Source organism: Meles meles, chromosome 7 (genome assembly GCF_922984935.1).
Source record: "Meles meles chromosome 7, mMelMel3.1 paternal haplotype, whole genome shotgun sequence".
In the NCBI taxonomy this organism is placed as follows: Eukaryota; Metazoa; Chordata; class Mammalia; order Carnivora; family Mustelidae; genus Meles; species Meles meles.
The window spans coordinates 51210725-51238072 of NC_060072.1; the positions used below are offsets into that span (position 1 = coordinate 51210725).

At 42.9% G+C, this 27348-nt stretch overlaps 1 protein-coding gene across 1 annotated transcript in view; it reads right to left on the reverse strand.

Annotated features, from left to right (window-relative positions):
* Positions 1 to 25799, reverse strand: part of HMGA2 (high mobility group AT-hook 2) — a 142188-nt gene extending 116389 nt beyond the window's left edge. Inside the window, exons 1-3 of the mRNA XM_046010787.1 lie at positions 24581 to 25799; positions 21869 to 21955; positions 11322 to 11372 (exon numbers count right to left, since the gene is read on the reverse strand). Coding sequence (XP_045866743.1) covers positions 11322 to 11372; positions 21869 to 21955; positions 24581 to 24691 — 249 coding nt within the window. The 5' untranslated portion in view covers positions 24692 to 25799. The remainder of the gene's footprint in view (positions 1 to 11321; positions 11373 to 21868; positions 21956 to 24580) is intronic.
* Between the last annotated feature and the right edge of the window lie 1549 nt (positions 25800 to 27348).

Below are 27348 nucleotides of genomic sequence, written 5' to 3' on the forward strand. Positions count from 1 at the left end.
AAAAAAAAAACACACACACAAGATCTACCAGTGCCATGGTTTGATAGCCTGGAAATGAGCACGCTATACACAGCAATTCCAAACAGAACATCATTAAACTCTATCCCACTGCAATGCAAGGAATGCAAAGGGGATGAATTAGAGTTGGGAATGAGTTCGCTTTCTCCCACCACATATAGGAATTAATATGGTCCAAAGACAAGAAAGGGGAATAAAGAATGTAAAATCAAACTTCACTTACACTTAAACAAGACATTTAAAATTTGGGGTGCCTGGGTGGCTCAGTCGGTAAGCGTCTGCCTTAGGCTCAGGTCGTGATCCCAGTGTCCTAGGATCAAGCCCCCTAGGGGGTTTCCGGCTCAGCGGGAAGCCTGCTTTCCCTCTCCTAGTCCCCCTACTTGTGTTCCCTCTCTCACTGTCAAATAAGTAAACAAAATCTTAAAAAAAAAAAAAAGTTTAAAATTTACTGAGAACACAGGAGAATGAAAATGCTATAGGATGGACAGTATTATCACACATCGGCTTTCCATTCTTTCTGATAAACCCATAAGGTGTGCACCCAGCGTCAGGGGTGACGCAGGGGGGCATGGAGACAGTCATGTGCATACTGTCCAACTCCATCAAATGAGAGATGCTTCAGCCATTTCCATTAGGGAGTTTAGAGAACGTTCAAGTTGGGTCCTCTAAGGGAACAGTGACAATAAAGAAAACGTAGGGACAGAGATCCTAGATTAAGGAAATGATACTCTAGGATCAGCCCCTGACAGGCACTGGTATCCGTCTTCCCTGACCTCAGAATCCTTTGGAACAGTGAATGATAATAGACGGCAAAACAAATACTCCTTTAGAGAACATTATCAGCTATTATCTTATGATTCCCTATTCCTAAACAGGGTAATTCCTCACCTCCCTGGGCTTTGGTGGTTCCCATAATAGGGTGCTCCCTCAAGACTGAAAATATTTGGATCGTCTGGAAACTCGTCGGGCCTGCACTTCCTTTATTGGTAATGTTAATGTTTAAACTTCCAAGTCATGCCACATTGCTACCTTTGTTATCCCAACTGTTGAGTCCTTACCCCTTTGGTGGTATAAAACCTAGTGTATTAGATCCCTCCCCCACCAATGAATCCTGCTTTACATGGGGTACTTCAAAATGTCCCTGAATGGAGTCAAAGACACAAAAAATTATTACCCGATGTTCCTCTCTTGTTTATTTCCATGTGAACACTAAAAATTAGGAGTGAAGGATAGGGGAAATGCAATTAAAGTAAGTTTTTGTGGAAAAAAACCTTAGAGACTACCTAAGACTATTCTGTGAGGTTCTGTCAACAAAGCTTTCTTCTGTTTTTCTGATGGTCCAAAGCTGTGACAAAAATTCTCTGAAGGTGTAGCGCTGGAGTGTCTATTTTGGAAAGCAGAATGCTATTTCCAGGAGCGAGGAAATGGAAAGATTAATACAGGGCAAGGCATTCAAAGTCTGTATCGGGCCTGGGTGATAGTGGCTCACAGCTTACTTCTTCAGTGGAAAGGCATAAGCTGGAATTTGAAATTATTACAAACACTGCCTTGATGCCTATGGTTTGGGCTTTTAACCCCTTTGTGGCCTCTTTGAAAATACAGATCATCAGATTCCAAAAAAAAAAAAAAAAAAAAAAAGACAAAGCATGCGATTCAAATCCACATTCGTACCGGAAAACAAACATTCAAAGCCCACACTTTATACACAGTAAAGAAATGCTGTCATTCTATTCAGCCAACATTTATTAAGTCCTGCTTCAGGCCTGAAATTATACTAATAATCAACAGTGATGATCTACAGACTGCCTGCCCCACGGTGAAAAAAGTTTTTGGGTGGCTTCTCATTGAATTTTTACAACTCCTATGCAATGAAAACTATTACGACCCTTTGCTCTAGAGACACAAAAAGACCAGAGCTGGTGACCATGAGCAGCTTGCCTTGCTAAGCGGCTAACTGACTGCAGGCGGTCTGAGCTCTTAATGGTTTGCTGAATTTCCTCCTAGGTCTTAGGTGCTAAGGGTAAACGGATAAATGTGATATGCTTTCCACTTTCAAGAGTCATTTTTTAAATACAAAGGGTAGCAGTATCCAGAAATATTAAGGTGTGCAATTCATCGTTTTGACATGGGGTGATTTTAAAGTTATCTGATAAACAAATTATCAGCATGAACAAAGAGGAAAAAAAAAATAGAGCAATGTATGTTGAGGCCGTGGCCCAAAAGAATTATCCTGATCTTTCTAATTCCCTGTCCCTTCCTTCTTGGTGCCAGTATCTGGCAACTTTTTAAAAAAGATTTATTTCTTTTTTAAAGATTTATTTATTTGTTTGACAGAGAAAGGAAACACAAACAGGGACAATGGGAGAGGGAGAAGCAGGCTTCCTGCTGAGCAGAGAGCCCAATGCGGGGCTCGATCCCAGGACCCTGGGACCATGACCTGAGCTGAAGGTAGATGTTTAACGAATGAGCCACCCAGGAACCCTGGTATCTGGCAATTTAATACCTATCTTTTTAAAACTATACTAACCAGATGAAATTTGACTCATTATTTTGATAGATCAAATATGTGTACATTTGATATTAACCTGGATTCTGGCTGTGGTGATAAGGAGAGAATGTAACTTCAGGCCCACTTATACAACTAATTCATAGATAATATATATAGCTATATTCAAATAATGACATAGAGTGTCATTAGGATTTGGAAAACAGCACAATCATGTCTACGGAAGGACTGTTAAATTCTGAAGAGTTCAAAATACTTGAAAACTGGAATGTAATTTAGCTTCTCAGCATCTGCAACACAGAGGAGTTATCTAAGGGGCTGACACCAGGTTCTCCTTTTTGGTTCTCCAGATGGTAAGTGCCCCAAAGGCAGCCCCTCTCTATACTCTTGGGCTCGGTAACCCCAGAACCCAACACAAGGGCTTGATCCATAGCACTGTCAGAGACTTGAGTAAAATGTTCAGATAAATGGAAAATTGCAAAATCAGAGGGTCTTGCCATTGCAGCCTTAGGGTTTACGTGGTCTAGCCAAGCAAGAGAGAAGTAAACCAACAAGCAAATGAACGAAAACAGTGTCCAAAACGGTCCGGTTAAGCATCCGACTCTTGATTTGGGTTCAGAGTCATGAGATTGAGCCCTGCACTGGGTTCTGTGCTGAGTACGGAGCCTACTTAAGATTCTCTCTCTCCCTCTCTCTTCGCCGCCCCCCGCCCCCCGCCCCACACAACTAAGCACTAGTTGCTTCCCTCAGCAACATCTGGATGAAGCCTCCCACCCTCCGGGGTCCCATCGTCTTGAGCCTTCACTCCATTCCCTAAAAGTTTTTCCAAAAAACAAAAAAACAAACAAAACAAAAAACAAAACAAAAAAAAACAAAACACAGTGTCTAAGCAACTTCTTGAGAGTCTGTGTTGTCCATCTTACATACTTAGGCTTCTGCAGGATCCTCTGTTTGAAGGGACACTCAAAGTGCATTCTCTGGGTGAATGGATTGAAACCCCAGCACAAAATAATAACAAGGCTTCCCTTCCCTTGGTCCTACAGCGAAGATTAGCTATATGATCATTGCACACCCAAACAGGACTCTCTGATGAGGCAATCTCCTTCTTCCTGAATTCCAAGAACTATCATTCCACAATGTAATGTAAGAGTAAGTCTAATGTAAGACTTCTGAATCTGAACAGGGGGCAAAAGCCTGTAAACCCAAGCCTGATTTGCAGCCACTCATCAATACGGACAAAACGTAATTTTTAAAAAGAGACCTTTGCTTCCCATAGCATCCTAAAAAAGGGCAGCATACTTCTGAAATTCCATTTAGTAGAAGAATAAATAAAGCATGAGTGAAAAACAAATTTCAGGGTCGTAGCTACAGTGAATTACTCCTGAGGATGAAGTCTGGGTAACCTGCGTCTCGCAATCGACAGATAATCTGAAAACCTTATGTCTGCCATTACTCCCTGCCTCTTTCCCCGCCAAATCTTTTACCAGAGATGACCTCCCCTCCCCGTTTCTGGCCCTGCCCCCCATCTGGTGGAGGTGCTAATGAGTAGTGAAATGGCCAAAGGGCAGGCAGGGGTGGGGGGCGGGGGTGTGGGGAGGTGGGGGTGGGGGGCAGGCTGGGGAAACAAAGCGAAGAAGGAGACAGGAGGCTGGATCATCTACAGTCTCCCTGGGTAACAGAGCTGGGTATGGCAATAAAGGTTCTTGTGTTTAATAGCCCTCCATGCTTAAGAGCCATTGGCCACAGAGAGAATATCCCTGTTCGGTACTGAGCCAGGAGAAAAAGCAGGGGTAAACTGAGCAACCTGTCTGAAAGTGTCCAGCTCATCAGAACACAGAAGTCCTGATTTCAGTCCGAAGTAGGCACAGGAGGCTCGATTCAATCCCCTCAGATGGAAATTTTGCCAAAAATGGTGAAATATTTGTGTCTAATATTGAAGGGTTCAGAATAAGGAATTCCTGGATTAAAAAGAAAAAAACCAATATGAAATAAATCCACATACCACCCTTAAAAACAGAACAAAAATGTTTTCTTGAAGTGTGGTGGTGTTTCGCCTATGTTGCCTAGTAAAAAAATACACACACACACACACACACACACAGAGCATATTAACTGTACTTATATACATCATGAGAATTTCTAATATGCCATCCATAAGTACTCAATTTGGGGTACACATGGGTAAATATGCACATGGTGATATGGATAAAGTCTTAAGCACCTCTGTCATATAATTCCATATTCTTTGAATTCCGTAACAACTGACATTTTATTAGAGTGGAGTTGAAATAATGGTCTTAGGATTTGGCTGAGCTGATTATTTTGCATAGCAAGATAGGACATTTATCGGAACTAATTCCTGTCTATAATTTGCACTCCATCAAGTACTCTATTATAGTCTGATAAGACCACACGGTTTTTGTGGAACTGTGGCAGTATTCCCTCAGTGGCAGACCCTGAGGTCCATGCTGTACAGTCCTGAATAGTCAGGATCTGGTAGAAGTTGGCCAGGCCAGACTGAGCAGAATGACAAAACAGGGCAGGTTATCGACCTCTTCCTTAAAGACTTCCTTTAACAGGATAATTAAGGATAGCATTCCAATATTCAATCAGATAAAAAAAGATATGAATCTTAAATCAAAATATGAATGATCAAATCCAATTCTTGATTTGTTTCTTAGTATTTTTATATTTAATCTTGCATTTTTGAAGTGTGATTTTTAGTAAATTTTGCAGTAAACTATTAAAAGAGAAAGTTTAATCATTTTTCTCCCACAGAGTTCTGTTAGGGTTTGCAAAGTACTCCATGTTCATCAGAAAATATGGCAAAGTGGATGGCTTCAGAAAACACGGCTTAGGGCGCCTGGGTGGCTCAGTGGGTTAAGGCGCTGCCTTCGGCTCAGGTCATGATCTCAGGGTCCTGGGATCGAGTCCCGCAGTGAGCTCTCTGCTCAGCAGCGAGCCTGCTTCCCTCTCTCTCTCTCTGCCTGCCTCTCTGTCCACTTGTGATCTCTCTCTGTGTCAAATAAATAAATAAAATCTTTAAAAAAAAAAAAAAAACACGGTTTACCCAATTTAAACACGTTATATGCATCAGAAGACTCATGTTTGAGTTACTGAGCATAGAGCAAAGAACCTCGTGTTTTCAGGGGAACATCTTCACTTTTAAATGCATGTTATTACTAAAGTTGCCCCGGGGAAAATGGTTTCACCTCCCCACACTCCATTAGCAGTTCTTGATGTCATATCAAAGTCATTTCTTCCCCTCCAACTCCCATAAAAAGTTACAATTATCTGCAATATGCATTATTAGCTATTTCTTTCTAAACTTCAAAGTTATACTTCAGTTTAAACAAAGCAAGTGTTAAATTACAAATGGCTAAAAGTTAAACAAGAAAAGTGGGGGGGACAAACATCTGGAGGGGAAAAGTCATGGAAATGAAAACCTAATGTTTGAACCTCAACATCAGATTCCCAGGTTCCTCAATGCACTAATGCTTGGGAGCTTTAGCAGAAATCCAGAGTTTCAATCAGTCTAGTTTGTAATAGGTTTTATGCTGATTTAATTTCCTGTACTTGATCTTCACATCATCACTTAAGTTTCTAGATGTCTTCAGACTTGAAAAAACAAAAAGCCTTTGTTGCCTATCTAGAATCCTTACATGTCTCACCAACAGCTGAAATTACATCACTTTCCTGTGCATCACAAGCTCTGAAAAGACAACTGCTTCCTCAAAAGAGATGGAATGGAAACGCATATTTTTAAATCAGTGCGCTGCACACAGCCCGTTACCAAATAAAGAGAATGAGCAACACCCCCCCCCCCCCCAAAAAAAAACAGCTGGGCTTTGTTAGTGACCAATCGTGGTCCAGCAAAGGCAGCTAGTCCTTGGTTCAATTTCAAGGTCAATCTCAGTATCTCCAGAGGGCTGGAGGATTGGCTGGTTTTTACTCTTTACAAACCATCAGTTCCTATTGGGGGTATACTCCCCTTCTGTCCTGTTTCCTTTCTCATAAAGATATTCTGAAAACAAAACACCTACAAACATCTTTGTTCCCACTGCTTTACTCTTTATTACTCTGTCCTTGCCTCTTTTCCAGAAGCACTAGTTGCTTCCCTCAGCAACATCTGGATGAAGCCTCCCACCCTCCAAGTTCCCATCTTCTTGAGCCTTCACTCCATTCCCTAAAACTTTTTCCAAATATTTTCCATCACTAACTCTGTTCTGGGATGAGCTCCCTTCCTAAGCTAAAACTAAGGAAGGCAAATATTAAATGCCTCTTCTCAACTGGCAGAAGGACTGAGTAATGGAATTCTACGGAGTGTCCAAGAAACCAGCACATCTCTGGACGTGCATGTTCTGACCCACAGGAGGAATCATACTTTTCAAACTGATGACCTACACATAACGCCAAACCTCAACTGTGAGAAGAGAGGTTTATAAGCTGCTACGTACAATTCTCCCCTGAATAGAAAATAGACTTAAAATTAACTTCAGGATTATTTATAAGCAGGTTTTTTTTTTTAATATTTTTTATTTATTTGACAGAGAGAAATCACAACTAGGCAGAGAGGCAGGCAGAGAGAGAGGAGGAAGCAGGCTCCCTGCAGAGCAGAGAGCCCGATGCGGGGCTCGATCCCAGGACTCTGGGATCATGAGCTGAGCCGAAGGCAGAGGCTTTAACCCACTGAGCCACCCAGGCGCCCCTTTATAAGCAGTTCTTAAGCTTGATGATACTCAACTGAGATCCATTAAAGACATAATGGTACCACCAAGGGTGTTTGGTTAGTTCATGCCTGACTGTCACCTTGCCCCTTGTGTGTGGCTACGGATAGCTGTAAGTAAGTAGGGTGTAGGCTGTCGGTGGTAACTACATGAAAATGTAGAGAGGAATGAATCGTCATGTCTAACATTATTTGGGCATTCGTGTGTGCTAAGCCTTTTATTAAGCCCTTTGCATACGTGATCTTATTTAATCCCCACAACAACTCTATGTATGAGAAATGTATCTATTTAACAACTATGAAAAATGTACTGCTCTTGCCACCTTTTTAGAGAGAAGGAAACTGAATCTTTTAAAGGTCACATAATTGGCTCAAGACTCCACGGTTAGTCAAGTGATGGGGCACAATCTGCACCCAAGCCATCTGGATCCAGACCCTGAGCTCCCAGCTATGAGACCAGGAGGAAATGGAGGTCCCACTTCTCTCTCCTGCCTTTACATCTTGCCTCCTTCACACCAAAAATTTTTAAAAAGCATAAGTCGGGGAGCCTGGGTGGCTCAGTGGGTGGAGCCTCTGCCTTCAGCTCAGGTCATGATCTCGGGGTCCTGGGATCGAGCCCCGCATCGGGCTCTCTGCTCAGCGGGGAGCCTGCTTCCCCCCTCTCTCTGCCTGCCTCTCTGCCTACTTGTAATCTCTCTCTGTCAAATAAATAAAATAAAAATCTTCAAAAAAATAATAATAAAATAAAAAGCAGAAGTCCAGATTAGTTCACTGAAAGAATAGACCCCAAAACTCTCAAACTCAGGAGGCTGGGGAGGACACAAAAGAGAATAAAGGAAAGAACAAAAGTACTCCTAACCAAAATCCAGTTAATATACTCACTGGATTGACCAATGGTCCATCCCCTTGACGAAGCAAGACTGATGCAAGTTTCCGCCCTACATCTACATGTGTACTTTCAGTTAGTCAACTCCTGAGTAGCCTACCACGTACCAATTCCAGTCACAACAGATGAGAGGGTTCCATGACAGACTTTTTTTTTTCCAGGCCTATTACATGACACTGTAAGAGTTATAGGACATCTTTTTAAAAGTGAAAGAACTTTAAAACAAAACAGCTCAGAAGAATAAAGGGGTAGGAATTTGACTTTGAGGCCATGTACTTAACAAATCTAGTCAGTTGAAAAATATATCTCTAATACAAGGAAATCGGTGAATGACACTGTTGGAAAGAATTGAACTCACTATGAAGTACAAGCCCATTTCCTATGGAAAATGCAATAATTTATTTCTTTAGCACCAGCCTTCCAGCAAAGAATGCCACTGAACTGAATGTCTGGCCATGAGTGGCTGCAGACTCTACCCAACAGAATATACACAAGCGAAGAGGAAACACACCGTCTAGAAAAAATACACAATTTCCTTTTACTTCCTCTTCTAAGTAGAACAGCTCTTCTTTGGGGACCGAGTCAGGGAGCTGTGACAGTTCACTCACTATACAGTATTTTCCATTCTCACAGCCTGTAAAATTTAGAAATCACCACCATCAATGGGGATGACCCAGTTATTCCGAGAAAGCAAGGGCCTCCCAGGTGGATGCCTCTCATGGGCTTCTTATCCAGCATGAAGATCAGATACCTGGAATCCATATCTCCAGCCAATGAGTAAGAATCCATTAAGGAGGGGCACCTGGGTGGCTCCGTGGGTTAAATCCTCTGCCTTCGTCTCAGGTCATGATCTCAGGGTCCTGGGATCGAACCCCACATCAGGCTCTCAGCTCAGCGGGGAGCACGCTTCCTCCTCTCTCTCTGCCTGCCTCTCTGCCTACTTGTGATCTCTGTCTGTCAAATAAATAAAATCTTTAAAAAAAAAAAAATCCATTAAGGAAAAAAAAAAAGCACATAGGTCCTTGGCTGAAACACTGGCTGTGTAAAGATGAGTGGTGGGAAGAAAAGCCATAAAGATAGGTGGGTGTGAAAAACCTAAACTTATAGAAACAGAGTAGAATGGTGGTTGCCAAGAGTGGAGTGTGGGGAAGTGAGGAAGTGTTGGTCAAAGGATACAAATTTTCCGTTATCAAGTCTGGGGATCTAGCATGCTGATTATAGTTAACAACAGTGTGTTAACATGCTTGGAAGTTGTTAAGAGAGTAGATCTGAAAAGGCCTCACCACCAAAAAAAGGAAATGGTAACTATGTGAGATGACCTTAACAAATGTTATGGCAGTAATCATTTTGCAGTACGTAAGTATCAAATCAATATTTTGTATTCCTTCAGTCTACACAACATTATATGTCAATAATCTCTCCGTGAAGCTGGGGGATACAAGAGAGGCCACACTTCCGCGCCCCCTAACTTTCATTGTCTTTGCTTACAATTTATTTCATTTTAGCAACATTAATCTCGTGACTTCCAAGAACTTAACCATTTTCTATAGAAAATATACTCTCATGAGTAAAAGTGAAAATAATTACTCTGAATCTTCCCAGGAAGGAGGCATTAGGGACAGTGAACAGAGGCTGCAGGGAGGCAGACAAAGAATTTTCTAAAGTTCTGAGCTTTCCAAGAAGGAAGAGGCAGCCTTAAGAGGTAGTGAGTTCCCTAACACTAAGGATCTCAAGCAGTCCAGATGATTACTGCCTGGTGAGTAGGTCTGGAGAGAATTCACTTATTGAACAGAAGGTTGAATGAAATGCTCTTACTTTAAGGTTACATTGCAACGCTGAGATGTTTTTAATCTAAAGATCATCCCCATTTCCTTGTGCTAAGAAATCTAATCCCAACACATGTTGAGCAGAGGAAAAAAAAATACAAGATGAATAAATTAAATGAAAGGCAATACCACAGTATAAATAGAAAGTGATGTAGAACTCTAGAGGAGAAAGGAATGGCATACCAACAGGAAAATATAATACAGCAGAGCAGCAAAGACACTTTAAAAAGATGAAGCCTGGGGCGCCTGGGTGGTTCAGTGGGTTAAGCCTCTGCCTTCCACTCTGGTCATGATCCCAGTGTCCTGGGATCGAGCCCAGCATCAGACTCTGCTCAGCAGGAAGCCTGCTTCCCCCTCTTTCTCTTCCTGCCTCTCTGCCTACTTGTGATATCTCTCTCTCTGTCAAATAAATAAATAAATCTTAAAAAAAAAAAAAAAAAGGTGATGCCTGCAGGATAAATCAGGTAAGAGAGAAAAGGAAAGCCAAAGGTCCCATTGGCAGAGGATATGTCCTATAGAGGATGTCTTCATCTTTCTTGAGAAATGGCTTTATTCATTTTTAAGGCCTTTCTCCTCTGTCAGTGGGGCAGACAGACCAGAAGAACGTAGGTGGTAGAGCCACAAAGGGAACAAGGTGGTAAAATGAGTGAAGCTCCTTGGTGAGCTCTGGATTTCTGGCCTCAAGGAGCCACAGCATCAGTGTGCCTGTCAATCAAGAGCACCTGCCTAGAAGCCATAGTCATTAACGTCAGTCTGCAGGAATGACCACTAAGGGAAGCAAACATCTGAAACTGAAAACCTGGTTTCCTAAAAAGCTGCTGTAAGAAGGAAAAACACAAGCCACCTGGAAAATGAGATGTGTCCAAAGCAAAGCCATGAAGGAAACAACAAAGAAAGAAAAAGAAAGAGAGAGAAAGAAAGAAAGGAAGGAAGGAAAGAAAGAAAACGTTACAAAGTTATCTCATACACATTTCATCTGAATTTTATCACCATTTCTAATCAACTTCCAAGGTTTCATAATAGCCTTTAACCTTAGTTACTCAACCCACGGAACAAGTCATCTCATTGTTACCCGGGTTTGAAGGAAGAGTGGAGACTCTTTTCATGTTGATAAGAGATAGAAAGAGGAGTCACTCCCAGGAAAGAACAGCATTGTGAGTAAACTCCTGGAGCCTAATGGTAAAGGGCAGGATAATTCGGTGCTTGCCTTAACCCTTTCGAAGACCATGAAATCAGAAGTTAGAAATACATGTAACTGATAGAAAATAAAAGTAATCTTCATTTAAAAAATGGAAAAACAGAAAATTTTCATTACCTTAAAAAAAAAAAAAAGCCCAGAAAATATATCTGATTACTCACCCATTTCCTAGGTCTGCCTCTTGGCCGTTTTTCTCCAGTGGCTTCTGCTTTCTGCAAAATGAAAAAGGAAGTCATATTGTTTCCTACCTGACATTATTTATAAGCGCTGCACCAAGGGACACATTCCAAGTAAGACTGTTCTGGTTTGCGATGAGGTATGGAGATTGCTTTAACAATCCCGTTCTCCTTGAAGGCTCAACTTCTCGTCGGAGTAGCTCCTCCTTCCCCAGTGTTTCATGGTATGATGCACAGACATCTACTCATCTCTCACCCTCAAACACTCTCCTGGAATGATCTCCTCTGAAATGCATGAAAACGCTTTAAATAAGCCATTTCGCTTTTATTTCTATCCACAGTAAAAAAAAAAAAAAAAAAAAAAAAAAAAAATACTCCCACATATCCATAATTGTATAAAGGACTATTTTAGAAAAGTAATGGCTCTTAACTGATTTTCTTTCCATATCACAGCTAAAGTTACAAAAATTAAAACTGATTTGTTGCTTTACAAAGCACTTCCACCTACACTGCTAATCAAAGTAGTTCCAAAGTAAGGAAGAATACATAGGCTTCTGAGTCAAATAAAATGAAACATTTGCATTTTTCTACAAAGTTAACTTTTTTGGGGGCAGCTCCTTGCCAAAAAGTCACGTGTCAATCAATTCATTGAAGCAGAGTGAGAGAGAGAGAAAGTTGGCAAAATCATCCATGTTTGTCCCTGTGATGGAAACTAGGGGTGCCAAAAAACAGCAATTAATAAAAATGCAGTATTATGACCATTAAGTCCCTACTCAACACAGACCTGACATGAGTGTATTTCTAACTACCTTCACAGTTTGTTTTATTGCTTCAGAGATTTTATCTGGTATTCCAGTTGTTTTTGCCTTTTGAATCAAATTTTAACATCATCTATAAAGTAATTTCCTTATGTTTACGACCCCTACTGCAATCCTTAAATACACCGAAACACACATACATACACACAACATACGTCTCCTATAAAAACGCATGATTATACTTTTCAGGAAAAAGAGAAGTTAGTACACACTCTTCTATAGAAGAATTACCCCAAGGCTATATAAACACAATAATACAGGTAACCTGGGCCAGCATAACTTGTTTGGCATCGTGCTTTTGTTACCTAAGTTAGCAGCCGGTAGGTCTTTGGTACGGTGATACTAAAATTACCTGTTAAAACTGTCTACACTGCCAAGTGAGATTCTCCTCTTTCTCTTTTCAATCTGCCTTATAAAAAGAGATGGAGATAGGGCGCCGGGGTGGCTCAGTGGGTTAGGCTGCTGCCTTCGGCTCAGGTCATGATCTCGGGGTCCTGGGATCGAGTCCCGCATCAGGCTCTCTGCTGAGCAGAGCCTGCTTCCCTCTCTCTCTGCCTGCCTCTCTATCTACTTGTGATCTCTCTATGTCAAATAAATAAATAAAATCTTTTAAAAAAAAAAGAGAGATGGAGATAGATAATAGATAGATAGACAGACAGACACAAGATAAGCCACAATATTCCTCACAAATAGCATCTCCCTGACCTGGCATTACTATGCAACAGGCCGTAGGAATTAACCCAAATTCTGTATGATTATAATACCGTTAGTTCACATCTATTGAGCACATGTGTTATTTTCATCCTCAATCTTGACAACAGCCTTGTACAGTAGGTATTATAATTTCTCTAATTTTGCAGGTGAGCAACTAAGTTTTAGAGAGCTGAGGAAGATCACACACAAAGGCGGTACAAGACATGCTGGGGAGCCTGGGATTTGAGCCCAGTTCTGTTGGCCTGTAGAGACTGGCTTCCTCCCCTCCTAATAGTACTACCTCCCCTTAGCAGATGGCGTTCACTACCATACGGGAGATATTTCAGTCAACTAAAGTTGGGGCTGACTCAGCTAATTTCCCTGAACAGAAGGAAACCTGGTGGCCTTTAGAAGCTCACCCTAACGGTCAGGTTTGGGCATTGTGGATCATTTGTGACTTGTGAACGGACTACACAGAAGAATCGTTTATTGTCGGGGTCAGTGGCACTCGTCTTACCTTTAGTCGTAATGGCATGAATTAAATTAAATGAAAGCCAGGAGTGCCCAGTGAATCACACCGTCTTTCTGAATGCTGTCTTAGGGAGAGGGAGTTGTCTAAAGAGAAACACAGACTCTACTTTGGAAAGCTTGGACTCAAATCCCGGCTCTGTCATTTTAGCTTTATGACTTTGGGCAGGTCCCTGAGAATCTTAATTCGGTTTCATGTATGAAATGGAGATAATGCCTCCTGGGAGGAGGCATAAATGAGCACCCACCATAAATGAGGTGCTTAATAAGTGCTCCCTTACCCCCAACAAGATGGAACATTTCAAGGGAAACTTTTCCTTCTAGTTAGTCCGATCTCCAAGAATTCAGTCAATGCTAATATTCCTTTACACCCATCTGTCACCTTTCGAACGAAGCTTTTAAGAAACCCTTGGGCTAGTACATAGTGAGTTCTAGGAGTACCAAATTCCCTAATACAGAAGCAGTGTCTGATTTAATCCTTGGGATCAACTGTGAGATTGCAGTTTATCCAGTAGTAAATTACACAAACATGGAAGATAGAAATCCTTTTGAATGGGCACAGGGATGGTGGGGAGGGGGTGGTTAAGAGGAGGCAGCTATTGACCTCCAAGGCTAAGGGGGCCACACCAGCTTCCTCGGTCCAGTTGTTATGTTTCAGGGGCCACTAAGGGATCCGGGCATATCTAAAATCTGCTACAGAGAAGGTTGTTTTCTAAAAGGGTTTCGCTGCATTTGAAAGTCAGAGAAAGCAAATCTCTCCAAGAGAAAGCCCTGCAAATAAGAGGAGTTTAAAATGAGCATCTCATTGACAAAAAGCCCATTCAAAAATAAAATTCGCACCATTAGCTAAAGGGCAAAATATCACAATTATCACTTGGACTTGTTAAAAGCAAACTCGCTCCTTGGTCTCCAGGCCAGTGTTACATGTAAACTGAAACCCTGTTCGGAGTCTGCATCCAGGAGAAACACATTAGCTGTGCTGTGTGGTGTCGCTCTGGGAGGTTTTCATTGTTCTTTAAACCCACATTATTTAATCATTCTGATCAAACTTCACAAAGGCTGCAAAACAAGTTAGGATTTTAGTTTGTAAACCAGCAGAGATCCAGGGTTTTTATATGGAGGAAAGCACTGGCTTTAACTTTTTTTTTTTTCCCCTGTGTTTAATGCTCTTCAGGATATTACTTTTCAATAGGAGAAAAACAAAACATTTCAGGGGCTCGTTTTGCTTCTAATACATCAACATATACAATGCTGTGGGAGTATATATTTGGTTTCCCTTCTCCAGAGTGGAATTTGGTTCTATACGACGAACCCATGTATAATTGAGACAGTAACTTGTTCTCAGTATTTACAGTTTCTGGGGGTGGAGGGGTGGGGGGAGGGAAAAGAGGCTGGGAATCCTGCATTTGTAAAAACTGAAATTTCAGACTATGGCCACACGGTTTTACGATTTATCACATCGTATCTTGTTAAAAGTGTTACTTATTCTTTGCTTATATTCACGTTTTGCCTTTAAAAAAGTTTTAGATTCAGAACTGTTATGTTTAATTGTATAATATGGTTAGAAGCAAGTTCATGAGGGTTGGGAAGAATGTTAAGTGGGAAATGTAATTTTTCCTCTTTCTAAGAAGTCTGGTACTTCAGGCTCTTACGTGTACTCCACATACACACACACAGAGAGACACACATACACACAATTGATTGAAAAAGGAAATGCATTTAACAAATGTAACTCTTAAGGTTGGAAACAATGTCTACATTAGCACGTGGTACATAAGATGTGCTCACACTCTTATTGAATGAAGAAGGAAGGAAAGAGAAACACTGGTGTTTATATCGCATGTGTCTTATTTCCTTCTTGCCATCAGAATTCTACAGCTTGGCAGGAGCTTTAGCAAGCATTTTGTCTAGACCCCTCACTGAACAAATAAAAAAACTGGATGGGTTCTGATCTCCGAAGACATAGCCCTGTGGGTTCTGGGGCCCAGAAGTCTGGGGGTATCAGCTGCAAGAGGCACCCATTTCGAGTCCCTTTAAGAGCCTATAGAGAACTTCTCTCCAAAGGGTTTCTTGAAACCTAACTTCTAACATACCTCTCAGGTTACTGGAGAGAATATAACCTACATTGTAGCAAATATTTTACAAAACATCAGACAGCATATAGTAGTGGGAAGGTCCTAAGATTTAGAGTGAGATTTGAATTCAAGGCTATGGGCCACCATTTTCTAGCGCTGAACATGAGACATGAGTCACAGTTTACATCTTGAAATCAGTTTTCTCATCTGTGAAATGAAGACCATAATACCTACGTCAGAGGACTGAGGAGTTAATACTTGCATAAAGTGACTGAGAAAAGTTCCCAGGGCATGGTGGGTACTCAAGTGTAATTTCTTCTCTCCCTCCATATTTTAAAATGTTACCCATAAAAAGAATACCTCCTTCAAATAAATAAATTAAAAAAAAAAGAATACCTCCCAATTTTTGAGCGATTTTTCTGAGCATTCTCTTACTTAAATAGGACAGCAATTACATGCTCAGTGTCACAAAATGTGAGATCAAGCCAACTGCCCACGTTCATAAGTAGTGAAGCTGAGACCCAGTGTGATTTCAAGGCAATAAAGGGTCTGTTCTTCTGGGAGATATTTCATAGAAAGTAAAAGAGCCAAGGGCAGATTCAAAAAAAAAGAGAGAGACAAGAAAAACTTCTAGGATGAAAATCAAATGAGTCGTTAAAAGTAAAACATTTCCAAGTTTCCTATAAAGACATGGAGAATTGCTGAGATTGGAAACCAAAAAAAATTATCCAATTCTGACTTCTTGGTCAGATTTAGATAGCTATTAATTTTTGTTACTTTAATGCTCTCATCACATTTTATATGTACTGTGATAATGCATGAAAACCTTAACTCCCTCACCCTAAATCAATCAGTGCCTCAGCACACAGATGGGGGGTAGCGGGGTGGGAAAGCTAGAAAATATCTGGGCAGAGTACCTTGTTTTGTTTTCAGGTATCTTTACAGATATGTTTTTAAGATTAAGACCTGTAGACAAGAGCATATGGAGCGAACTATTCAATGTCTAGAAAGTCACATTTTATTTCTTTCAGCTGTCCTTTTAAACAGATAAACAGAGCAAATCAATGTGCACTAGCATCAAAACCAACTGGAATCATCGATCAGGCTAAGCACTGGGTATTTCTCATTTTACTTGATTGATAATCCAGCTCTGTGGGGTTCTCAATGTTAAGTGCAACCATTTTCCCTCTTCAAGAGAAGTTGCAAGTCACTCCATATAACTGAATTCTATCGTCCATTGTAGTTCATGCTAGTTTAACCCAAGGAAGCTCTTATTGTCAACTCTCATGTCATTATTTACACATGCCTGTCTTCACCTATGCAAACATTAACTTAAAGCCAAGGCCAAAATGACAGGAAGAGCTATTTTCAAAGTTTAAGACTTTCCTCCTATCAACCATCACGCTACCTTTTTTGTGATCAGAACAATCAATAGCTATGATACAGGAGTTCACAGGGGTTACCTTCTGAGCAAAGTGCCCCCTATATCACCCTGAAGAAAAGACTCTGACTGTACTATTCCTCTAGAAATCAATCAGAAGATGCCATTCAAAACTGCTCAGTGTCTTAAAACAACAGAGAACAAAGCCCTAGCCTAAACTAGAATCACTTTTCAACCTGTTTTTCCTGAGTAGAACAAAAATTCATAACTGGAAGTTTTAGGATCTAGGATACTGAAATTCATTCTTGTACCCTTGTGCCAAGCTAAGTGGTTCCAAGGTGAGCTCTGAAAACCACAGAGGGTGAGCTGACAGGATAGGCTGGAATGGCTTAACATACATAAAAAGCTCTTCAGCCTCCATCTAATTGATACTCTCAAGAAAGAACTAAAACACGATTGAATGCCAGCCTGGTATGTTCTACCTCCATAGCAGAGTTGTTAGTCGCGACTTTGAGATAAAAATAGGCCAGGGTTGTGGGTCAGTCAAAGCAACCAGGAGCTCTGGATGGTGAGTTCGGTTCCAGAAAATTAGAGCTTCCAGAAAATTAGAACTATGGGTGCCTTGAAGTAAAGTTACTTCGTGAAAGAATCCAAATGTTTTTGAATTGCCCATATTTGGATCATAATCTGTGATGGGTCAAAGGCTTTGCCAGGTAGAATTAACTGATGCATTAAGGTTTGGTCCTCCCTGGCAAGTGAAGTGGAAATAAAAGAAAAAGAGTCAATTGCTTAGGTAAATCTGCATAAAATATCAAGATAATGGAGACAACACTTGGGTTTTATTTAATTCCACCCATCTGGATACATGTGTCTAACTCAGAAAGGGCCCTGAATGCCAGTGGAAATTAACATTCAAACACACAGGAATCAAACAAAATCCTACTACTCACACAGAAACCATAGGCTGGAATTGTATGACAATTTCCAACACCCATCCTTCCGTGACTTACCTAACAATGATGCCTTCGGTTACTCTCTTCAGTTGGGCCTATTAAATTCTTAAAAAGTCTTGTCCTCACTCAACATCCATGCTCTAACATTTCTCTGAAATGATGAATAAAGCCTACATTCTCTCATCATAAAATACCTGTGCTTGGTGTTAGTAATTATTTATGAAAAATCAACCACATTTCTAAGAATGCAGTTAGAAAAAAGCACAAATCTGCCGTTATAGGGTCTAATCAACACCAGACCTTTTTTGTACAAGCAAATGGAAGATAGAGATAGAATGTTTACTCGAGCACATTACTTGAAGTCTACATACATTACCTAGATATTTTCATTCTGCACCTTGCTCTCTAGCTCTGGTTATTCAACCTCGAGTCAAAAGGAAGTTCAGGGGTGCCTGGGTGGCTCAGTAGGTTAAGCCTCTGCCTTGGGCTCAGGTCAAGATCTCAGGGTCCTGGAATGGAGCCCTGCATCCAGCTCTCTGCTCAGCGGGGAGTCTGCTTCCCCCTCCCCCTCTCTGCCTGCCTCTCTGCCTACTTGTGATCTCTGCCTGTCAAATAAATAAATAAATAATCTTTAAAAAAAAAGGAAGCTCAAACAAACCTATGACACTATGAAGTAGGGCTGTCTCACACCTGAGATCTTTTTATATGCCATTTCCTTCTATTAAAATGTAATTCAGTCTCAGAAAAAAACATTTTTTGTCCTCAAAGTACCTAAATGAGAACTGCCTTGAGGCTTACAGATGAACTTGACTTTGACCTTAAAAACTGGAGAATGAGTGAGAGCCCCTCCAGTATTCTCTCATGATTACAAAGCCACAGCAAAAACCCTAAACACAAAAGAGATTATATCTTTCTCTCCTCTAAACAGGCAAAATGCAAAAATATAAAGGATTTCCATCCAGCACAAACATGAGAGGGAAACAAAACAAAACAAGAAATTGAGAGACAACTGGTCACAGGTATATCTCTAAACTAAAACACAAACTACAAGGACAAGACGCACATGCGCACACACACACACACACACACACACACACACACCCCAATAAATTATTTATTCAGGAAAACATTAACTTCTAATTTCTTTTATTAAGATACCAATATGAAGCTGGTTCTGGGACAAATTTTGAGCCCTCAGATAGGACTTCTCAGGAATGGCTAAAATTGCTACCCATCCATGGGAATCTGTCCTGATGGAGCGTTAAGTAGATTAAAGAATCATTACCTTGTCTTCCAAAAGTTCCAAGCAGAACAAATTGTGCTTTTATAAATGTTTTATATATCACCCAAATCAATTTCATAGTGAATAGTGCCTGAAATTCAAGTGCTTACTAATTGAGTAGTTGTCCACTTGGTCTTGCAACACTCAGTGTGTACTGTCAAGTTTCACATTGCTAACTTTCCAAAAAGCAGTTTTGTTTTCAAATGCCCCAAGGCCAGTGACTGAGTCCAAACACAAACTTTGTAAGTAAAGAAACCCCAGCAGCAAGAAATTTTAAACACACAATATCATCAGGATTTCAGTATATGTTGCATCTCTTCTAATTTTCGAGTTCTGTTCTCCTATATACTTACCAGTTTTGTTTTGTAGTTTTTCATTTTGATGAATCTCAGTTTGAACAAGAATACCCAATTTATTAATCATAGGAGACTTCTCATATCTACTCTGGTCACTCTAGCAGGGTATGATTATCTTACATGTTATGAACAATAGAACTTTTTCTGAAAAAGACTGCATCTCAAAATCCTAACAAACACGTTTTGTCAGAGTACAATATGTGTTTGATAAACAAATTTGTTTGATAATCATGTTTACATAGGGTAGAAGCAAACTCAATAAACACCAATTGGAAAGTGAAAATACCTTAAGTTTACACACGCCATGAACAATTCATCAATGTCATTCATTCTTTTGCAAAGTATTATCTTCTCCAAATGAAGCGTAATTTATAAAACTGAAGAAATAGAACAGTGTTATGGGCAAATATATTTGTTCATTTTTATTAGAAGGGACTTTTAGAACAGAAGTGTGTGAAATAATTTTGTCTGGATGAATGGAAGATATAGAAATAGAAAATCTATTTCTGTTTTGGAAGTTGTAATAATGTATACATACACATGAAGAATTACCAGAAAGATGAGCAGCCTAGTAGAATCCTCTGTAAAGGCCTATTACTAAAACAACTAAAAATAAATCAAATTTACTTGGGAGGAGACCAACTTTTTTGTTATTTTGCTTTAGGTAGTAAATTAGACACAAGTCTCAGCTTCCCTTGTGTCAATAAAGATTTTGTTAGTCAGTGGTAAACTTTTCAAAATGAAGAGAAGATAATGGAAGCATCTCTTTAATCATTCAAAAAAAACTGTAATACACTGAAATGTGAAAGATGAGATCCATTTTCCTTTTTTTTGCCTAAAATTTTAAATCAGTTTTTTTATGACAGGATATGCAGATTTCTTCCTGGGAGATGCTGTAATGATGCATTTTTCATAGCAATTACATCAGAGTTTCAATGTTTGTTAGCTACCTACTAAGATATTCTTTTGCCATTTCATTAGAGTAAAATTAAGTTAGGCAAATCCCATACTTACACAACATTTAAAAACTCCTTTGTTAAATTAGCCCCTTTCGGTTAATCTCATAAACCAGGTAAAAATGTAACAAATAGAAAATACTCATATTAGAAATATCAGATTATATACTCTCAGTTCTAAACGACAAGGTAAATTAGAGCTACTTCAAAGTTTATGGATTAAATGTGGTCACAATTAAATCTTCACTCTGTGAAGCAGTTATAATTAAATACAGTAGGAATCTGCTCCTTCCCTTCAGCTCTGTTCAAGATTATTAAAATAAAACAGACAAGAATTCATAGTTACTCCCTAAACAACTTTATATGTATCACTGGTTGCTATAGCAGTTTACAACACTGAAAACTATCACATCTAACATGGTTAGTGCACAGTCACAGAGAAAACCACACCAAACATTAGTCCCCAAAGATGATCTTATGGCCCCTTTTAACAAATACTGTACATGATGTACTCAAATCCACTAAAAAAAAGGGTATAGGAAAATGTACTTCTGAATTTTGAGCCTTTGTTTTCAACTAATATACAACCCTACAAATAAAATACACTTTTTCTGATTCCTTTATAAAGCTAAAAAAAAAAAAGTAAGTTTTATATTCACCTTCGCTTCTTTGTACATGCATTGATCCTGAGACATTTCCTCTTTGCTAGCTCAAATACAATCAACATGAAGTTACGTGAAACTGCAATTTACAATTTATAAATAAAAACACTGGAACTTACACTTGACTGAGTTCTAGCCTGCCCCAAAATACACAATAAATGAATCAAATACTTGTTTAAAAAAACTTCTCATTGTTCCATTTAGAGCACTGCTGTATCACCTGATGGAAAGGCATTTTGAGAGATTATGATATATTACATTGCGAGTTTACTGTAAACAAACAGCATACTTTATCACCACATTTAAATCTGTAAAATTCATGAAAATTTTTTTTCCAGTATCCCATAATTGGATTTACTTCTAATTATCATTTGGCAAAATACTTAACCTTATAGAAGGATTTGGTTTTGCAGTAATCATGTAAATAAGCAGGAAGTAAATCAATCTTTATTAGTTTTGAAGGAAATTGCAAACACCACCATCAAGCAAATCCTACAGTTCTGACTTATTTTTAACTCTTTCACAACGGGTGCAGATCTTGTGTCTTTCTCCACTCCCCCTCCCCACCCTCCGGCCTCGGTTTTGAGTTTCAAATTATTTGGTGATTGTTTATTTAAGAACAACACTGGAAACATCTTCATAAACTTTTTAGGTTAAGCAGTTATGCTTCGAAATCTGATTTTGCTTAGAAATAGTAAGGGTAGGAAATGAGTCTTGGGTTACCCAGTTGGGACAAATCCTTAAGTTTGGATCTAGAATGGGGAAATTACAGGGAAGTTCCTGTGGTCTTGGAGAAAGTTGGGGGGGACTTAACTTGAGAAATCTCACCTTTTGAGCTGCTTTGGAGGGACTCTTGTTTTTGCTGCCTTTGGGTCTTCCCCTGGGTCTCTTAGGAGAGGGCTCACCGGTTGGCTCCTAAGTATAGGGGGGAAAAAATGCTGTTGTGGAAGAATGTCTGAAAGAAATTGACCCTGACTCTATAGTTAGTTTCTGCATGTGCTGCTCAAAAAGACTGTTGCAACACATTCAGTAGGAACATAAATGGAATGATGATGGTATTGAGTTTACTTTCAATCCAAGGATTCAAAAAGAAAATTCTATTTTGCATATCAAACTTGTGTTCTGTTTCATCACTAAAAAGGTAACAAAGGCTGACAAGGTTGCATGTTCTAGAAAGAAAGTCACACAAGTTTAATAAAATTTGAATGGTTATGTATTTGGCAACTTATAAATACTTTACAGGAATGCTACAACCCATTGTACCAGCATTTCCAACAACAGAAAGATGAAGCTAACATCATAAATGTTTCAACAACCTTCCCTATAGAAAGGATGGTTTTTAGTCATCTCTGTAATCCGCGTTGTAGGTCAGTTATGACTCAACACATTGAGAGAAGTACTGGAGCAATTACCCAAGATCTTCAACTCAAAATAACTCCGTTCCCCCTAAAATTTCCAAATAATTATGGTAAATCTGTTGTGGGAGGTTTTGCTTGAATTATCTAGATAATTGCTTCAGTTCTCCACTTCCTTTTGGAGTTGGAGGCATGCTCTTTAGCCTAAATTTAAATGTCTTTTGATAAAAATAAACATTTTCCTCCAAAACTTGCTTTTGAGAAAACTCTTAGGGAGGGAGGAGACCGGAGAGAACTAGAAGAGGGGAAAAATGAGGGAGAATGGAAGTGTCTGGGAAGGAGAAATTGAAACTATCAATAGGTTTAACAAAACTTTAAAGGGTTCCTATGCCAAGTAGTAAATGCTCAAGTGGTTAAGAGAATGCGATGATTAATATTTCAGATCCTAAATATTTATGCAGTGAATCATAAATTTACAGTTCATTCAGATTCGGTGATTAAATAAGACCAATTAACTTAAAACGCATGAGTCTTCAATGAAAATCCGCATCCTATTTGGAGAATCTGGGGAAGGTTCCCTGCAAGCTTCTGTGGGACCACTAGAGCCAGTGGGCACATCCGGAGCAAACACACCAGAGACGCATTTGTCTTTCTTTGTGAACTCTGCCTTAACGCCAAGGTAAAACCTCCAATCACCTTCAGATCCCACCGCAATTTCTTTGGCATACTTTTTTGGAGGTGGGGGACAAATCGAGCTAGAGAGAGCTGGGTGGCGGGTGGGAAACAAGAGCGGGGGCGGGGGGAAGGGCAGAGACTTCCTGGGAGGTGTAAAACAGGATCCAAACGCGGTTTAAAGTGTCGCCTGGGCAGAGCGGGAAAACTCAGGGCCCTCTAGATTGGCTTGTTTCCTTTGATGATTTCAAAAAAGGTACAACCCTTTCAGTTTTTCTAAAACGCTCTGGCAAGCAAACATTGTTCGATTTCCCCCCACCTTGCTCTCGGGCAGCTTTTGGGACTCCGGGATTATTTTCTAATCGGCCTATTTGCGGTGAAGGCAGCGCTTTAAGGCTAAGGAACGCAGGAGAAGTTTTAAAGCCCGCGGAAGCGGAGTTTAAATGTTCTCAATAGACATGTCCCGCTCCAGCCCTGGCTGCCGAGGCTTGGAAATTGCAGCGAACAAAACCCCCCGCTCTGGGCGCTGCGCGCAGCTCTGCAAGCGCCTGCTGCACGCTTAATTGGTTGCATCCGCAGACAAAACCCTCCACTCCGCGGGGTCCCGGGCGCCCCTCGATCGTCCCCTCCCAACCCCCAGCCGCTCGCCCAGAAGTACTTTTAAAGTCTACAGCTCGGAGCGCGGGATCCAGGGGCAAAGGGGGAGACCGGGGGCCAGGCGAGAAAGTGACCAGCTACCATGCACACTCTTGGACACTACTTTCCACCGCGCCCTCGGCCAAACGGGTGAATTCCGTCCCGTGAGGACCCAGGCTCCCCCGAACCCCCTTTTCTGGGACACCTCCGAGGCGGCAGACAGCCGAGCGGCCGCCGCGCCGCATTTAAAGAACCCTAAAGGGACCGGGCGGGCCCACGAGTTCTTTGTCGGGAGGGAGGGAGTCTCGGGCCACCGAGAACGTGGGGAGGGCGCCAAGGGGGCGGCGGCGGCGCGCCAGTCCCCGGCCCGCGAGCAGCCCCGGTTGGCGGGAGACACAGCCTCCGGCCCCCAGGACTTCAGCCCCTCCAACCCCGACCCGCCGGAGCACCCCTGCGCCCCCGCACCACCACCCCCCCGCACCTCCTTCCCGCCGGGCAGTTGTATAAAGCGGCTCGGAAAGTGCCCAGCGAGCCCTGAGTTGCCGGAGCCCGGCCGCTTCGTCACGCGGAGACATCGCGCCACTCGGGGCCATGCACAATAGCGAAACTCCGAGGACGCGCTGCGCCCGACCCCACCTCCCGCCGCCTACCGCTGTTCCCCACCTCCCCGCCCCGAGGAGCGCGGGCGCCCGGGGGCTCAGCCGCGCACTAGCGCGGAGGACTCCGCAGCCCGCCCCCACCGCCGGCCGGCAGCGCGCCGCGACCGCCACCGCCGCCGCCGCCACCGGACTCCCGCGCTCCGGTCGCCGCGCGTCGCGGGGCCCTGGCCCAGGGAGCGGAGGTGGGCTGCTGCCCCCAACCCTGCCCGCGTACTGACTTGCTGCTGCTTCCTGGGTCGGCCGCGTCCTCTCTTCTGAGGCGCCGGGGCGGCAGGTTGTCCCTGGGCTGAAGTGGACGGCTGCCCGGCGCCTTCACCGCGTGCGCTCATCCTGCCTCCCGCCGCCGCTACCGCTGCCGCCGCCGCCGCTTCGCCGCCGCCGCCCCGAATGTGCCGGGCACCTTTCGGGAGATCGGGCGGTAGGGCTGGAGGATGAGACAGGGTGGGCGAGGAGCTGGCGTGCTGCGAGGGCTGCTGCTGCTCAGGCTGCCGCCGCTGCCACCATCAACACCGGACGTCCAGCGGCTGCCAAAAAGAGAGAAGAGGGGAGGAGGAGGAGGAGAAGGAGGCGCTGCTGGTGGCGGCGGCCGCGGTGGGTGGGTGCCGGAGGTGGAGGTGGAGGTGGAGGTAGCGAGAGGAGGAGGAGGAGAGCGAAGGAAAGGGAAAAGAGGGTTTGAAGCTGGGAGGCTCCCCTCTCGGTTTGGGATCAGGAGTTGCGGTCACCGGTAGCACTTCGGAAGCGGCTTGGAAATGGAAGAGACTTGGAGTGGATTGTGTCCCTTGAAATGTTAGGCGGGGAAAGAATTCCTCCTCCTCTTCCCCCCCGCTCCGCGCTCCCAGAGCAAGAAAGAGAAAGAGAGAGAGAAAACCAATCGCGCCTTGGGCAGTCAGAAAGCAGGAGGAGGATGGGGAGATTCTGCCGGGTTCGGGTCGGGCACAGGGCGCAGGCAAAAGGACGGAGCAGTGGGTGGCACCGCGCCTCCTCGGGTGGCGGGAGCAGGCGGCAGCGGCACGGGAGAGTCGGAGGGGGACGGGCCGCTCGCTCCTGCGTCCTGCACCAAGCGCGCTCTTCCCGGGCTGGAAGTTTTCTGAGTTCCTGCCCCAGGATTCAAGTGGGAAGAGTGTGTGTGTGTGTGCTTGGGGAGGGGGCGGCTGGGTTGGGGGGGGGAGTGCCCACCTCTAATCGTGGGCGGATAAAGGGGAGGGGGCTGCGCAGGAGGAAAAGTATGAGGAGGAGGGAGGCCAGGCGGACCGCCGAGCCAAGGCGCCTGGCCGCGGGCCAGAGGCAGCGTTCGAAATACAACTGCCTCGGCGGCGGCGGCGCCCGGGTGCCACCCGAAGCCCCGCTCACGTGCTCCCGCCCGGCGGCGGGGTTAAAGGGACAGGCCGGGGATCCCGGGACGGCTTGCCGCCGGCCTCGCCCCGCCTGCCGCCCGAGGTCGCCCCTGGGCGGTTGTCCTAGTAAGGCGCGGGAATGCGACCGCCCCAAAGCCGCGTTTAGGGGCATGGCCTTTACCTGCACCTCCACGACGCGGAGCCAACACTCAGCAGGAAGCGTCTAGCTGCACGCGCGGCAGAGTTCTGGTTCCCTGTGAGTGGGAAGGCACCGAGGAGGAGCAGGAACCGGCCCCCAGCAGCCTTCCTTTGCCTGGGAATACCCTCATCACAGACTGCACGACCCCAAAGCGCGCGCCCACACAGACACGCAGGCGCTCAGCTCCACATATGCACACTCGTACAGGCACACACATGCACGCACATTCGCGGACACATGCACACGTGCACACGGAGCGCGCCGTCCTCATCATTGAGTTGTTTTTTGTTTTTTGTTTTTTTTCCCTCCGGGAAAGACTAGAGGCGAAGCAAAATCTCCCCCACCTCGGGGCTGGCGCGACTTGCCAGTCTTCCTATGCAGAGCAGAAGGGTTGCCCCACGCGGGAACCCCGTAGCTTCCTTAACACTAAAATTGTGCCAACTGTCCAACTTTCCCTGCAATTTACCCTAATTTAACCTTTTCCCTAGGAACTCCCTTTCTGCCAAGTCCTAATTTTATTGCCTGGGCTGTTTCTGAGTTATGTGAACACTGTAATGACCACAGTCCGTTTTTAAAAGGTGGAGTACATTGAAAAATGTACCTCTTTTCATCCTTGAATAACAAAAAACTCCGAAAAAATTAGGTTCAGATTTTCACACATCACGCCCCAAATTATTTTGGACCAATTCCAAAATAAAAACTTAAATAAAACTTAAATAAAAAAGTTTTTTTCTTCCCCCAAATACAGACCACCGTGGAATAAAAATGCCTACTTTACAGTCCTAAGGAGGGAGTTAGACACAGCCAGGTTCCGCTGTGCCTGTGGAGGAGGCGCGTGTTAATGTCTGCTGCTGCGCGGCGGCGCTGATTGGTCCGCGTTGCCATTTTAAATCCATTTTCAGCCGCCCTTTGCAGAGCTGGGACACTTAGCTGCACGTTGAGTGCCCTGCAGAAACCCGGGGTTTCTCCTGGGTCTGGGAACGCTTAGCTGTGATGCGGAGGGAGAGCCTCCTTCCCTCCGGATGGAGCCCAGCGGTTGCCTGCGGAGGGAGGGGTCTAACAGGAACCAAAGGTTTTCTGCCTGGGCTTGGCTGAAAGATGCTATCTTCATCAAAGGGATTGAAATTTCACATACTAAGGATTGCAGTGACATTTCCTAACTGCCAAGTTTGCACATTTTTAATGTGATCACATTCACACTGTGGTGTGCACATTTGACTTACACATACAAAAAGGGCTTCTAGGTTTGTTTTTGTTTGCTTGCTTTTGCAAGGACTAGAGATAAAATTCTGAGGATGAATGTAGGAGAAATCACCGAGGATTTCAGCCAGCCAATTTTATCCCGGGTACATTGTATCCTCCGATATTTCTTTCATGTGCACAGAGGCTGGCAAGAAAGGGACTCCAAAATTTGATTTTTGCATTAATCCTTGACTCTAAGAAAAGCACCAAA